Genomic DNA, 15146 nt, shown 5'->3' with positions numbered 1-15146 from the left:
AAACATAGAGACCAAAATTTGTATAGAAGGTTTTGAAAGAAAACACAAGTTCTTCCTCTGCCTGTTTTTATTCTCCTTTGCCTAGCACCTTGCTTTACTCACTGTTAGTTCGGGAGTTTGGCTTTTTGTCCTCCCTTCTGTAAATTAGCTTGTAAATTCCTCCCTTTAAAGTATCTTCTAGGTTTGTATTTCACTCCCCAGTGTTGACTGGGTTCCCGAGTGCCTCTGTAGTGTAAAAATAAAGTGAAACAAATGTGGTTTATATTTAGAAAAAGTTAATGATGAGATGCAGTGGTTAAAAGTCACATTAAAATTTAGCATTGTTACTGTCTCAGAAGACTAAAACTTGCAAACAGGAATTTTTCAAGAGCAGACAAGTACTATTTATATATATATATATTTTAAAGTGTGGAATTTTTTTTTTATATGCTGCTTTGCATCCTTTTAGAGGATTTAAATACTAGATACCATGGAAAATAAGGTACTGCATATGTAATCTGCCTGTTCAATTCACCAAGAAGAAATAAGTGAAAATGAAGAGACTGCTGTAACCTTTAGCAGTGGGAAAAGTTCATTTCTATATCTCTGAACACTTGTGTGTTATTGATGGGAATTCCTAGATGGTGACATGATTCTGTAGATAAAGAAGGTAAAATTGTTTTTTTATTTCTCTGTTGCTCATATTTTTAATGTTTGTAAGCAGGAGTTGGGCATAAAAAAATGAACATTATTTCTTGTTGTGACAAAATAATGCTGCATTTTTATTTGGTGCTGAATTCTAACATGGTCTAGATATTGCCAACAATTCCTTTTATTTTTCTTGCTTATACAGTGGAAGAATCTGACATCATTGATCTCGAAAAACGATACTGGCTGCTAAAAGCTCAATCAAGAACTGGACGTTTTGATTTAGAAACGTTTGCCCCCTTAGTTTCCCCTCCTATTCATCCATCTCTGAGTGAAGGTATGGAATTCGATCTAACCTGTGAGGAGCTGATGTTGCTGAGGTGTTCAGTACCTGATTGTCTACTGACATGTACATTTTATGGCTTTAAAAGTGGACCTACTTAAAGATGTATTTTAAGCTTAGAGAGATTTGTTCTGCTGAATTCTGAATGTTTGAAGAGCAGAAAAGATGCCTGAGAAATCTCTTATTTGTCGGGAAATCTGGAATGACGAAGCAATGCGTGTTGCATTCTTCTTAGTTGTCAGGAAATATGTCAAACTTTATGTAGAATTTGCCCTGTGATTGCTTAAAATTTTTCACTGTGCTCCTTAATGACAAGATATACTCTTGCCCCTGAATGAGATAAAATAGAAGACCATTCTTAAACCGATAAATGTGAATTTTGTCTGTTAAATGAGAATTCAGCGTGCAGGTCAGAAGCTGTATCATGCAGTCAATGAAACAGTCTACCCAAACACTGGAAGTGAAGGAAGATTTTGTTCAGAAGAGCTGGTCAGGAGATTTGTGTGTTGCAACTTAGCCATTAATAACCAAGCTGGGCTTTCAGATTGAAGCCACTCTGGTAATGAGTGGAGGTTGCAACTGTCTAATTGCCATTTACTGCACAATATAAGGCCTTAAAGTAACGTTCTACTTGTGTGCTAGTACTTGTCTGCAGTCCTAGAGTGACAATTTTTTACCACCAAATGGTCAGCTTTACTGACAAGTGGCCACACTAAGTAGAAAATGGGAAATTCATCTGGAGTGGCTGCAAGCTGTTAAAACACCAGAATTTATGTTCAATTCAGTAGGGATATTTCCCCACATCCTTTTGCTCGGAAGTGTGTTTTATCTGCTTAGTGATATAAATTTATGCAGCTGCTATGGGGAAACTCAAATGGTTTCTGGTCATTTAATATGTCTTTTGTGGATAATGCAACTGAGTCATTTGCACAAAGAGAAAAAAAGATTATTGGACAAAAAAAAGTTATATGTGCTGAAATGAACAGAACTCTCAAATCATTTGAAGGCTGGTAACTGAAACTCCTATCTCACTTATGGCAAAATATGCAACGTTAGCATGTCTCGTTTCTATCAGGCGCTGTGAAAGGTGAAAGCATCTTGCATCTGAGTACCTTTGCCATCTTGTTCCTTGCTTGTCCTGCCCGTGTAGGTGGACGCTCTATAAATCAATCATTACAGGGAAGGTGTGAGAATAAGGCTACAGTTCAGAATTCTTGATACCAGAGTGATCTGATTCACCATTCAGATGGTCTTAGTAGGGCTTAATTACCTTTATTATGCTTAGAGTTATAATCAGAAGCATTTGTATTTCTCCTTGCAAATGTTAACCATTAACCCTCCATGTAAATGCTAAGTATGACTGTCAGCTCTGCCAGCCACCTGCTGTAACAGGAGATGCTTTTGCGGTTTGCAGGTTTATTTAATGCTTTTGATGAAAACCGAGACAATCACATAGATTTTAAAGAAATTTCCTGTGGGCTCTCAGCATGTTGCAGGGGACCCTTGGCAGAAAGACAGAAGTGTAAGTATGCAAAGTGTTAACTGTTTATTTTAGAGAAGCTTTTCAGTTTGAACACTGAAGTTTGGTTGTTTCCACGTGTTTAGAATTTTTCCATTGGATAAGTGTGAGGCAGGCTGCAGAAGTTAAAAAATGAAAGGAATTGTAATTATTAAGACTTTATTTTATAAAGGATGATTAAACCTGATTCTGTGTATTTTATCGCTTACCCATAACTTCATATAAATTATCAACCTGTTTGGGGGGAAGAGATTAAAATTCACAAGTTATTTTTCAGTGTTCTGCGTTATGATGCAGAAATGTGAATCTCAGTAAAGAAAATGCAAACACATATTCATCAGATACAATATAAACTGATTCTCCTATTTGATTGTTTTGTGGTAAATAGCATGTTCTGGCTTATTGACTGTCCGGTTTTAGGCTGCCTCCCTGCAAGGTTCTTGTGTTTTGAAATACCTTTGTTCCATACTTTTCCAAAGCCCTCTTGCTGCAGCTTAAAGGCTGTTGTTCCCTGGACATTTCTGGACGCACATATGTTCCCTTCTATGTCACATCAGAAAACACAGCACAGAATTGCAAGAATCTAGATTTCAGTTTATTAAACACAGCTGCTCCATTTCCTCACTACCACACATGCATCCTGCCTCATCAAAACTGTCAGCACTAAATCAGGTTCTTGTGACTCTGCAGACTTACATTCTGCAAGGGAGGCCTAGAAAATAATAGTTGTTGAGTAGTTCTAACATAGAAAAGTAATTTCCTTTTCTCTCAGTTTGCTTCAAGGTTTTTGACATTGACCGAGATGGTGTGTTGTCCCGCACTGAACTTAAAGAAATGGTGGTTGCACTGTTAGAGGTTTGGAAGGATAACCGTACTGATAAAATACCCGTAAGTTCTATTTGGGGGTTTCATTCAGTTGCTTCTCTTTCTTAAAGTCATCCTCCAAAAGTAGGAATGGGAATGTTGTTTGAACATGGTTTCAGGGAAACACAGGCATCCTTGAACTACTTACCTTAGCGGAGGGGTATTGATTATTGGGTGTAACTTACCCTGTGTAACTTTGACCAAAGCAGAATGGTGTGACTATAATGTACATTGTTTCATATAAAGAAGCCTTAGGTACAGAAGTACAACTGTCTGGAAGCACTCAGTTGTGAATTACATGGAGGAATCATCAATATTTCTCAGTTGTATTTTTGTTCTGAGCACATGCAGCTCCAGGGATTGCTGTGGGAATTTAACTTTCTTTTGTAATCCTTTTGTTTGTTAAGGAATTGAACATGGATTTGTCTGAAATTGTAGAAGATATTTTGAATATGCATGATAACACAAAGGTAGGAATTTGCAGTTCTTCCCTTGTTGTTTTTATACCGTGGCTTCTTCAGTTTATTTACAGGAAAGAAAGTAAAATCTTATGCTTTCTTTAAAGCAGAGACGTGTCAATAAAAGACACTTTCAAGAAATGTCACTTTTCCATTAAATTTTCCACATTGTTCTGTGAGAGAAAGAACATGTTTGAATTTTGTAAACCGTCTTTTATATATGAAGCTCAACCGAAAACACATCACCAACAAAATCAATTTGAAGCATACCCGTTCTGTTTGCAAGGCTTTGCTGTGAAAAATTAATACCAGTTTTAAATCTGATGCTCGACTTTTGTTCTGGAGAAACTGTTCTTTGTTTTCATGTTAGAAATGATCTTGTGAAAAAAGGGGGGCAGTGCATTAATGTATCTTATATTTTATGCTGTGGAAGACACATTATCTTCCTGTGCTAGGACAGAGTTATATTAATAATGTTATGCATTATCATTATCAGACTACTTTGCTTGCAATAATATTGTATACAACCAGTGAGCTATATACCAGTGGTATTGTTTCAGAGCTAAGTATTCATGAAACTGTGGAGGCATCCATCATGACTGGCATGACACAGAGCAAAAAGCCTGAGTAGTTTATATTGTGCTTTAGAGTTGGCTGTGTGTAAATCTTTAATTATGTTCTTGCTTTTTTGAGCACTATCATCTGCAAACAATAGAGAGGAAGTAGTTTCCATTATTTCATCTTTCGCTTCACTAATTAGGAAGAGTGTCTGGAAGCTATAAATAATTCAATAAAACCCATAAAGAATGCCTAGAAATATTTAATTACTTGTTTTAATATTCGCCTTGCTTGCTTGTACTCCAACAAAGTGCTAGGCAAATGTTTTCATTCTTCTGTTACCAAAGCAGTAGAAATTGCAGCTTCACTGAGCTCTTTCTTTCATGCTTTAAAGGCTTTAGTGTCTGCTTTTTTCAGAGGGGTGCTTTGTAAGCAAGTGTATTGCAGTCTTGTTTCCACAAAGAGTTAAAGAAACTCCCTAAGTCTTCAGTATATCTTTAATAGTTGCATCATGGATGTAGTGCTGAAAGAGCTGATGGTGCAGTAATTACATAAATTATTTAACCTCTTTTCATATGTTAGATTTGACCTATATGAACTCTGGAGGAAATGGTCTGTAAGAAGAGGCAGAGTAACTGCCACTGCTGTAAAAGTGGCTCTGAATGATAGTACAATATAAGAAATTCAGATTGATCCTATCACTGAACTGATGAAAATCAGAAGTTCCGCTGACATTGGTCAGTGTTATGCTACTGTAACTTTGCAAGTGGTTAAGAATTAATAGGACTCGTGTTGTAAGGTAAGGTCATAAGGACTTGATAATCCAAAATAGTTTTTCCCAAGCCATAAAGTAGGATGGGGTTCTGAATAGATGCAAATATCTCTATGTGCAGAGGTTATTTGGACTATCAGAGTCCTAGCTTGTCTTAATCTTGTCAGGGCAATCACGTCGTAGGACACAAAACCAGTCACATACTGCTGCTAGTGGTTTTGTGGTTTGAGAAAATATGACTACTGCAGTAGAGCATGAATACTAACTCTGAAAAGTGGAGAGGAGGAGCAGAGGTTACATGCTGCGCACAGTTCATCCTCTGGACTCTCAAAGCTTTTTGGTTCTCTCTGTAACAGGTTGCCTACATTATGCTAAAACTGCATTTTTTTTCTTTGATTGCATCAAATTTTGTTAGCAGAGTGGTAGATGCTACTTTTTATCAACTCACTGGCTTTTGCCTGTTATGACACATTTAATGAGGAGTGTGACAGAAATAGGTTAATGGTTTGATGGTTTTTCCTTCCCATTTCCTTCTCCTGCCTTTATCTAAGCTTGGACACCTCACTCTGGAGGACTACCAGATATGGAGTGTGAAGAGTGCACTTGCCAATGAATTTCTAAATCTGCTTTTTCAGGTATGTTTAGAGTCAATTTAAACTCGAAAATTATGGCAAATAATTCATGAGCTTTATGTGTGGCCACAAAGTGCAGTGGCAGCATTTGTGTCACCATGCTTACTGTTTCCTCTCTTGCAGTAAGTCATGTGGGTTTGCAATTGTGCATTACCTTGACAGAATGATTCTCTACTTGATTATTATTCTTTTTAGTGTATGGAGATGCCTAATTTGTTAAAGTGAACATAGGCTACTGTTTATGCAGTGAAATTTCAAGTGTATCAGCAGTTACGTTTCCCATTAGAAAAAGGCTGTTCTTGACCAGTTCTTGCAAATCTTTGCTGAGAAATGGACCCAAGACATGAGAAAAGGTATTGCTGACTCTTTGCAACCACTTTCCCTTTATGTTTTCTCTTAAGGCCTTCTAAGAAACCTTTCATTGTTTTCTTAATGAAGCAGTCCTTGAAAGCTGTGATATCATATCAGTATTGTGTTGCCAAAGCTGAGGATTGTGTGCTGAGTTTGGTTTTAATTGAGCTTGAATTGGATTTTCATAATTTATTCATGTTTTAGCACTGGCTCACTTTGTGCAGAAAACACACCCCTAAGAGTATTTTCATTCCCTGCAGTTTGTTCCTTACCCGTTTGCTGTTGATATTGATACTTTAAGTAATAATACTCCGAATGGAGCCTTGAAGATTTGCCCCAATTTAGCATTCACCTCCAGCCCATATGGCAGTCTCACCTCTTCCCAGGAATATCAGGGAAGACCAGTGGGCTCTGTTCTCATCTTACCAGTGAAGCTTAGATGGTTACAGGGTCAAATTGTAGCAGAAACGTATTTTATCAGAGAGAAGCTGTGTGGCTTTTACAGTAAGTATGGTTGCACGCAACTCATTCTCCTGGTTATGGCCACAGACTACTTTATATACTGTATTTCGAACTATACTTTTCCAAGAACTTCAGAGCAGCTGAGGGAGAGTATTCTGAGGCCATCAACACCATCACAGCTGAAAAGAACAAAATCAGAAAGTTCTGCAGATTCTTTCTATTTCTGATTGCATCGGGTTTTGCTTACATCGCAGCCTTCTCAAGAAGGGCTGTCTTTATTTTTGGACTGTCTAGCATTAAATATCCTATCATAAGTTTATATTCATGAACTAACAAATATCTGAGCAAGACTGAAATAGAAATAACGAACACTTCATGATAATCATAATTAAAAGAAATATATTAAGTGTAGCATCTTTTGATAAACTTTATCCTATGAGGCACCCCCATCTCATGCTGCGGGCTCCGTAACACACTCACACGGGGGACAGAGTCTGCCATTGATTTGTCTGGGCATCTATTTAAGCTGTCATGAGCTTGTGTGTCTCATCTGCAGACAGAAAAGCTGAGTAGTCTGAGTGGAGCGCCCTGGAAAGCTTGTCAACAAATTGGTTTGTTTGTAGCAGGGTTAGTTTAGAGGAAGAATCTGATACTGGCACAGTGCTCCATGAGTTTAAAAAGAAAACACTGGAACCAGCTGTGTTGTGTGTGCTGGAAAATCTGTTGCTTCCCAGCAGCGAATGGCCTTTGTTGTACTCAGAATGTGAAATGGTCTCTCACACTGTAGTATAAATTTAAATAAGATATCTCACCAGTCATTAGAAATCTCCAGCTGAGACGCAAATTGATACCCTCCAAAGAGACATAAGGAAAAGACTATAAATCATGTTATGAGCAGCAACCAATTTGAGAACTGTCTCGCAGATGAGACAGCTGACCCTCCTCCTGCAATGGGAAACAAAGGCTCCTGCAGAGTCTGCTCCTCTCTGCTCAGCGCTCCCAGCCGCATGCCCTGTGGCAGGGAGCTGCTGGGAGAGCCCAACAGAGATGTACTCACTGCAGCAAGGCCGGGATGGTTTTCCTAGGAAGAGAGGAGTAAAATATTAGCCATCTGGGGCTGCTGTCTTGTCCTTGGGATAAAATCCCACTTTCCATTTTGCTTTTTTTTTAACCTTTCACTTAGCTTCTTCCAACCACTTGCATTCCTCCCTTTCCTCATTCCCTCTCTCCAGTACATACAGACACCTTAACTTGTTGTATATCTGATCCATGTCAGTTCCTGTGATCTTTTGTAGCATGCGCTTCAGCCCTTAAAGTCCTGAAAATTCATTTTCTGTTCACCTTAATTTGTCGTGGGGCATTTGTCATTCTTGGTATCTTCATCTTAACAGTGGGAGCAGGTTGTGAATCTCACAGCTCACAATACTGCTTTTTTAGTGATTCGTTTGATTTTAGGTAGTCTTGCTACATGATTCAAAAGAATTTTCAGAAAAGTCCCATTAAAGCTGTTCTTTCATTTGCCCAATGCTTGTTTCATACTGGTTTGGTTCTTAATAACAATTACTTTCTTCTTCCAGGTGTGTCATATAGTTCTGGGGCTACGACCTGCCACTCCAGAGGAGGAAGGGCAGATTATTAGGTACATGTTTTGCTTAGAATTTTTAATGAGTTTCAGAATCACCTTTTAGTACTTTTCAAAAGGATTGCAATTTCCCTGTTCCAGCTGGTGCTTCATGTTGTTCCTTCTTAATGTGCAGGGGCTGGTTAGAAAGAGAAAGCAGGTATGGCCTTCAACCAGGGCACAACTGGTTTCTTATTGCAATGCCATGGTGGCACCAGTGGAAAGAATATGTCAAATATGTAAGTATAATAATAATAGTGTACTGAATAAGTGGTTTCTTTAAACCTGTGAATGTGTGGATGGAAAAAACAGCGTGGAGCAAATGACTGCTTAACCAATAATGCTTGAAATTAAGCATCTTCTGTCTGTTAGTGGCAAAGAATTGTTTTACTGAATCACTGCCACGTGGTGAGATTTTCGCTGTGATTTTGTTAACCTGTCATCTCTTTTTGTGCTTGCCTTCATCATTCCTGCATGTCAAAATATTGTTTGATTAAAAACATACTCTTACGATAGTACTTCCCTTAAGTTATTGGATCCATTTGATAATAAAGCTGCCTGTATTGGTTCTGACTTCGCTTGGGCCACAGATACACACTTGTGCATTTTCTGGACAAACAGAGGAGGGAATTGACCTCTTTGGTTTATAGGCAATGATGAAAAGTAGCCCAGGACCTGGTGGTGATCAGGGGGGTCCTACTAAAACCATGTAGGCACAGAGTGCTCTTTAAATACTCTCCAACTTAAACTTTCAAGTTAAAGCATCACTCTGATTTTTTTTCAAAAGAAATCATATTCAATAAATTTAGTAACAGTTGAGGTGGAGATAAATATTCTTTGCAGGTTACACAAAAATAAACTGTTTCTCAGAAAAGTTTGATATAGTGATAATCATCAAAGTATTTGAGTTGTTTTATAAATACAAATAACTAAAAATAGTCAGAAAATGCAACGTATGCATTAAATAACAATGCGATTACAGTTGTTCTTTATGCTCAATGAATTGGACTAATGATGGCTTAAATGCCTGAAATAATAGATAAGATGATCCTTGTCATAGTATAAGTGCTCAGAGGTGCACAAGATCTCATACCGAATCCTTTGCATAATAGCACGATGCCATTAGTCATCCTGTCAGCCTCTCAGCAAAGAGAACACTTGGAATTTCCATGAAACTTTATAAATGATTACTGTAATTCCAACATATATTTCAGTCTCATTTTTATACTTTTAGCTGTACTGCACAGTTTGTCATTTGACAGAATATTCTTTAGTGATGGGGTAAATAGGGCACAACATAAGACAGGAAAAATCCCTTTTTCCAGTGATGTTCATTACATGGATTTTCTTTTTTCCTCTCTAAAGCTCAGTGAGGCTCCCTTTTTCTTCTGTTTTCTCATTTATTGCCATTTCATGTTGTGACTGGTGCTGTAAATTGATTAAGATTCTTCTTGCATCTTGTCTGTACTGGTTAAGTTACACTTTTAGAGGCATGCAGGTCTTTTTCTCCCCCTTTATCTTGCCTCATTTTGAGCCAGATTGCCCTTGCAGTGCTGTTTCTCCAAAGGAAACAAGGGAACTTTGTTTCAAAACAAAGTTAGGGAGGACTGAATTGTTGCAGGTTTGAGGAAAGAATGTTTTTGTTGTTGTTGTGCTGGTGTTCTCATTTAACCATATGAAATTCAACAAGGACAAATCTTCATGTATTTATAGACAGTAATTACAGCTGTCTAAAATGGTTGTCTTTTCATGGATTGAGATAGAGGAAATAATTCTGGTATTTTGCAATTTTTATATTCTACGGAAGAGTTGATTCCACTGGTTTAACCATTTTGGCTGTTTGCTTCTGCACATGTAGAATTTTACTTTGTTTTTCCTATAAAGCTCATTTGGGACATGCAGGAGTGGTCATGCAGGCTGTGAATTTTGGTGCTTGGTTTGGCTGATGCTTAAATGTCTTTGATACTGGCTTATCATTTTTCTACTTGCCTACCAATTTTAGGATGCAAACCCTGTTGTGATAGAGCCTTCATCTGTCTTGAGTGGAGGTAAGAATTCACTCATAGCTGCTGCTGCCAATGCTTCAGAACAGGGAGAAGACAAAATGGGAGGTCTTAATTACTTCAGTGCAACAGAAGAAAAGTGTTCAGATAATATTTCTACTGCATCAGAAGCCTCAGAGACTACTAGCAGCAGTAAGCATAACATCTTATTTCCTTGGAGGTTTAATGTAGAGCAGGTTTTGAGAAAACTACATACTGCATGGATTCCTCCAGGTGAACATCACAGTTTAGATTGCAGAAGTGGCTTATGCATGGACATTGGTGAACTACAGGGTTTTTCAGTTTGTGGTGGATAAGAAACAGCCTTGTTTAAACAGCAATTCGTCTGTTACCTTATGATTAGTTTCCAGAATTGTTTCAAGATTTACAGGTTTTTGTCCTAGCATTTATTTTCTGAGTGGACTTTTTGTCCCCTCTTCACATAAAGTTGTTTCTAGGTCATACCCCACTGGCATTGTGGTGTCTTGCAATGGGATGACCTCAGGTAATAGAGGAAAGAAGCAGGAAAAAAAGTTAGGAAAAGCACCCTTAGAGTTTAACAGGATGTGATCCAAATGTGTGTGCAGACATTTGGAGCCATCTTTGTGAAAGAAGAGATTTTAGTGATAATTTTCAGGCAGCTCTTGTGAGAATTTGAGATTTATCTTTATGAGGCAGCTGAATGTCCATTTTAAGTAGATAGATTACTGTGGCTGTTTCTGGTGTGGGGGTGAGGGGAGATGGACAAAGGGCAGGAAGGGAAACAAGGTTTAGGTTAAAGGTTCTTTTTTCTTCTGTTTAGTGTTCTGCGTCATAACCAAAGGAGATTCTGTGAGATAAAAACATTTGCCTTTTCCAGGAGAAAAACTAAAAATAAGTTGTTATTGCATATATATATATGTATATAGATATATATATTTGGTTATGATGTAAGATTTTCAGGAGCTTGATACTCAAACATCCAGACAACAAGCAAATGCTAAACACATTTACTCACACAAACCTAGTTAGGCTGTATCAAACCAATATTTGTGTAAGTATTTGCTTTGGTATTTGGATTTTGTACATCCACTTCTTTTCTGAGAGTAACAGCATATTTGTCACTGTAGTTTGGAAGAGTTGCATGTTTTACTGAAGTATGAAGGATAAAAGCTTCATCAACAACCTTCTTTAAAAACAAACAGAAAAGGGTACAAGTGTTTAACTCATTCCTTTATGGTTTATGGAATCATGAACTGAAATTGAGGTTTTTTTGGGTTTGTTTTTTTTCTCCTGTATTGCATTACAGATAATCTTCACCCTGGCACACCAGGGACTGATTTTGCTAGGCAGCATAATACTTCAGACAATAATAACCAGTGTTTCCTTGGAACCAATGGGAATAATTTGCTACAGCTTAATCCTCAGAAGCCAGGAGCGATTGATAACCAACCCCTAGTAACACAAGAACCAGTGAAGGTAAATGCATCGGAGTGATGTGAATATAGGAAAAATACCTTTTAGCATCCTTTCATCACAGCCTTTTATTTCTTTCTTGTTTTCAGCTAGCAGCCTAATTCTGAATTAATACTGCTTTGTCATGTAACAAAATTTGGGTTTCTTAATGTGTTTTACTTCTGAGGCTACAAGAAAGTGCTTTGTAAGAAGAGAATCATTAAAAATGTTCTTAAATGAAACTCAAAAATTAAACACAACTTTCAGGATTTAAATATTTTAATAATTGAACACTTCAGTGCTTTCAATCTGAGTTTATTGCTGTTGCAAAAGCCCAAAATATAGGTAACAAAATAGTAAAGCAAAACTGACACTTGTTCCAGTATTCATGCAAGCAGAATGTAAAACACAGACCAGCACCATCAGTGATGAGCAGGCTTGCATTTCTGTGTGCAGTTGTCAGTGTAAGTGACACGAGAGAGAAACGTATTACAGGTTTTATACTGGGCAGCTTTTTAGAGAAAGTAAATAGTGAAACCTGAGAGTTAATTATTGTTACATTTCTATACCAGCGTTCAGTGTGAAGAGCAGTTGCTAATTACTACTTAAAAGTTGTTTTAATAATTACAAAGTGCTGTGTGTTTGTGAACTAAAATCACTGTAGCTATGTACTGGTTTTTCCACTTAAGATGTGACAGCATCCCTTCTTGTTTCAAGGCTGCGTCATTAACAATGGAGGGTGGAAGACTAAAACGATCTCCACAATTGATTGAAGGAAAGGACTATGTAATGGTACCAGAACCAGTTTGGAGAGCACTTTACCATTGGTATGGAGCGAATCTGTCCTTGCCCAGGCCGGTAAGTTGTGAGCGTAGACACAGTTTACTTGCCATAACCATCAGGATAATGTAAACAGCCTGATGTGCCTGAGGTCTGCCAGTTGCACAAGGTAGTCTTTTATGGTCATCTCCTACATCATCCAAAATGGATAGTGTAAATGAAAAGCCTTGAAGAGCAAGCTGGGGAAAAGCAGTCTCAGAAATGGAGATGGATAGAAAGCTGTGGATGTGTACCACAAGGTTTGTACCACAATCCTCAGGAGATACTGCAGTAAGGCAGAAGTGGTACTCAACTGATCATGATTACTAAAGCAGGCAAAAGTAAGCTTGAGATCAGATTAAAAGAGTTGGCATCAAAACACTCATCTTTAAAAGCTAAGGCCTGCAAAACCGCTGAAATGAAAAGTGGGACCCCTGCAGCATTGAAAATGCACCTCTTCTCTCTTAAATTTCATGAACTGGGGGGGGAAGGGAACAGTTGCTGCCCTTTGTATGCAGTGTCATAGAAAGCACAATGAGTGAGATTTGGTGAAGCAGAAAGCTAAAAAGCAGAAAGCAATAGGTGATCCTAGTGACCAAAACCAGGCAAGAGTTATTCCTTGTCAGAAATGTTGTTCAGAAGCAACAATTGTTTGCAGGAAAGTTTAGTTAAAAAAAGAAAAAACCCTTGAACTGAAATTGCTTTTTGTGACTGACACTGGTGTTTCCTATGTTCAAGCTGTAATATCTTTAGTTAACAATTAATTTTAGGCACAATGCAGAATGTATTGCAGATTATAATGTTCAGATGTTAAAGTGCTGTATATGAAGTGGAATTGACCAAGTGGGCTCATAATCAGTCTGTGTTATCCCAGTGAGTTTCTTTTTTTCTTTTTTTTTTTGAGTGCAGTTAAAACAGTAACAAGATTTCTGATGGAGAAGCAGTAATTACACAGCAATAGCCAATGTTGAATCATACCATTTACTCAACTTGTTGAGCTTTCTCTCTGTTTCTCTGTGTGTTATATTGCAAAACGATTAACAGGTCATAATCATTTGGAGCTAAACCTGGCATGTCTTGAATTATTAATGTTGAATTTATCAAAGCCAGGCTGATCTTAGAGGCAGGAAAGATGAAGTAATTTGGTCTGTTCACTTGAAAACACTGGAAACTTCCTTCAGTTTCTGTTGAGGGTATTGATTCCATGTAGTGGTTGGTGTATTCTGTGTCAGGTAGCCTCTTACAGGAGCTACACTAAAAGAAAAAAGGAAGTGAAGGGATTTTTTGATGGTAACAGTGGAGATTAAGTGGTTGATGTTACAAATATTCAGTGTCACAAATGGGAGGGAATTAGCTGTGTGATTTTTGATGATTTGGTCTGTTAGCTGTAATACTGGCAATTATTTTACAGTGAAAAATCACTGGCTTCTGTTACCCTCCTCCCACATCTTCTCCATGGAAACAAACACCTTTCATGATCCAGAAAAGGGCATATCTCTTTATACAAGAACTGATGTGGTTTTTATGATGGGGTCATTTGGAAAAGAGAATTCTGTTCAGAATGATGAGAGGATTCGAGAATCCTGTCTGTAAAAGATTATAAGTAATGTATGTATAAACTGTAGCTTTTCAGTCCATAATTAAGGAATAGCTTGACATTTAGTTACTTGCAACCACATATACAGGCACTCACAGTCCCTGTCTCCCACCCCACAGTAGGGACTATTATGTTGCTTCTTTCCAGAAAATGTCACCCTTGTTGTTATTGGAACTGAAGCTTAATGCACTTCAGTGCATTACAGTGCTTCTCACAAGTGACGCTGTTTTCTTCTGCTTCACATAGAGCAGAATTAAAACAAAAATAGGGAACATTACTGCTGTTTATGGATGTCTGCATTTGGATGTAGACAGCAAAATCATCGTAGAAATGGTGACTGAAGAGTTTTTTCTGTCAATGTATAAAAATGGAGCAGAAGTAAGTTTCAGTCTGTTCTTACAAAACGAAGGTTTTAATTCAATGCTATCCTTAAAGTTCAGAACAAATGCCTTCAGCATGTGTGGTTTTTCAACAGTTGTGAAACTTTTATGTGGAAATACGCACTGAGTAGAATTAATGGGCTTCATTGTAGATTCCCATGTATTTCAGGAATTATAAAGCTGTGCTCTCCATGGTGTGGCACAGGAATCTGTGCTCCACTAAATAAGATGTTTGCTTTGAAAAATCTGCAACTAATAAGTTTCAGTAAGTGCTTGGAATTGAGTAAATTGCTATTGCTGTGGGTATTTGCCTAAGACCCCATAAGAAAATCAGAAGATTTCTCATAATAATAAAACAGAGTTGATATTTTTAACCATCTGCTTTCATCGTTGTTTCCTGTTCCTGTTGGCATCTCCTACCCGTTTGAACAGCAGCCTCTAAACTGTGCTTTAAAATCTCTACTAGGTGATCAAAAACAGCAAAACAAATGTGCCTGAACTAGAGCTATTTCCTCGCTACCTGCTCTTCCTGAGACAGCAGCCTGCCACTCGAACGCAGCAGTCAAACATCTGGGTGAATATGGGTATGATGAGCCTGAGAATGTTTCCTCAGCATTTACCTAGAGGTAACTTAAGAATGCAGCAAGAATACAAGTGCGCAGTTTCT

The 15146-nt window shown here is 37.8% G+C and overlaps 1 protein-coding gene across 6 annotated transcripts in view; it reads left to right on the top strand.

Annotated features, from left to right (window-relative positions):
- The window catches only part of USP32 (ubiquitin specific peptidase 32), a 74860-nt gene that overhangs the window by 40708 nt on the left and 19006 nt on the right, over positions 1-15146 (top strand). For 3 of the 6 annotated variants that reach the window (XM_061470523.1, XM_061470525.1, XM_061470527.1), the window contains 11 exons: positions 833-964; positions 2385-2492; positions 3262-3377; positions 3761-3823; positions 5693-5776; positions 8164-8225; positions 8344-8446; positions 10210-10402; positions 11538-11707; positions 12401-12541; positions 14946-15105. In XM_061470523.1, coding sequence (XP_061326507.1) covers positions 833-964; positions 2385-2492; positions 3262-3377; positions 3761-3823; positions 5693-5776; positions 8164-8225; positions 8344-8446; positions 10210-10402; positions 11538-11707; positions 12401-12541; positions 14946-15105 — 1332 coding nt within the window. The remainder of the gene's footprint in view (positions 1-832; positions 965-2384; positions 2493-3261; positions 3378-3760; positions 3824-5692; positions 5777-8163; positions 8226-8343; positions 8447-10209; positions 10403-11537; positions 11708-12400; positions 12542-14945; positions 15106-15146) is intronic. The other 3 variants (XM_061470529.1, XM_061470524.1, XM_061470526.1) reach the window with 3 other exon arrangements.

The sequence above is a fragment of the Pezoporus flaviventris genome, unplaced genomic scaffold (genome assembly GCF_033815535.1).
Source record: "Pezoporus flaviventris isolate CSIRO_AGI_PZ_B2104156 unplaced genomic scaffold, CSIRO_AGI_Pfla_v1 ptg000063l, whole genome shotgun sequence".
NCBI lineage: Eukaryota > Metazoa > Chordata > Aves > Psittaciformes > Psittacidae > Pezoporus > Pezoporus flaviventris.
This window is presented reverse-complemented; position numbering and strand designations above follow the sequence as displayed.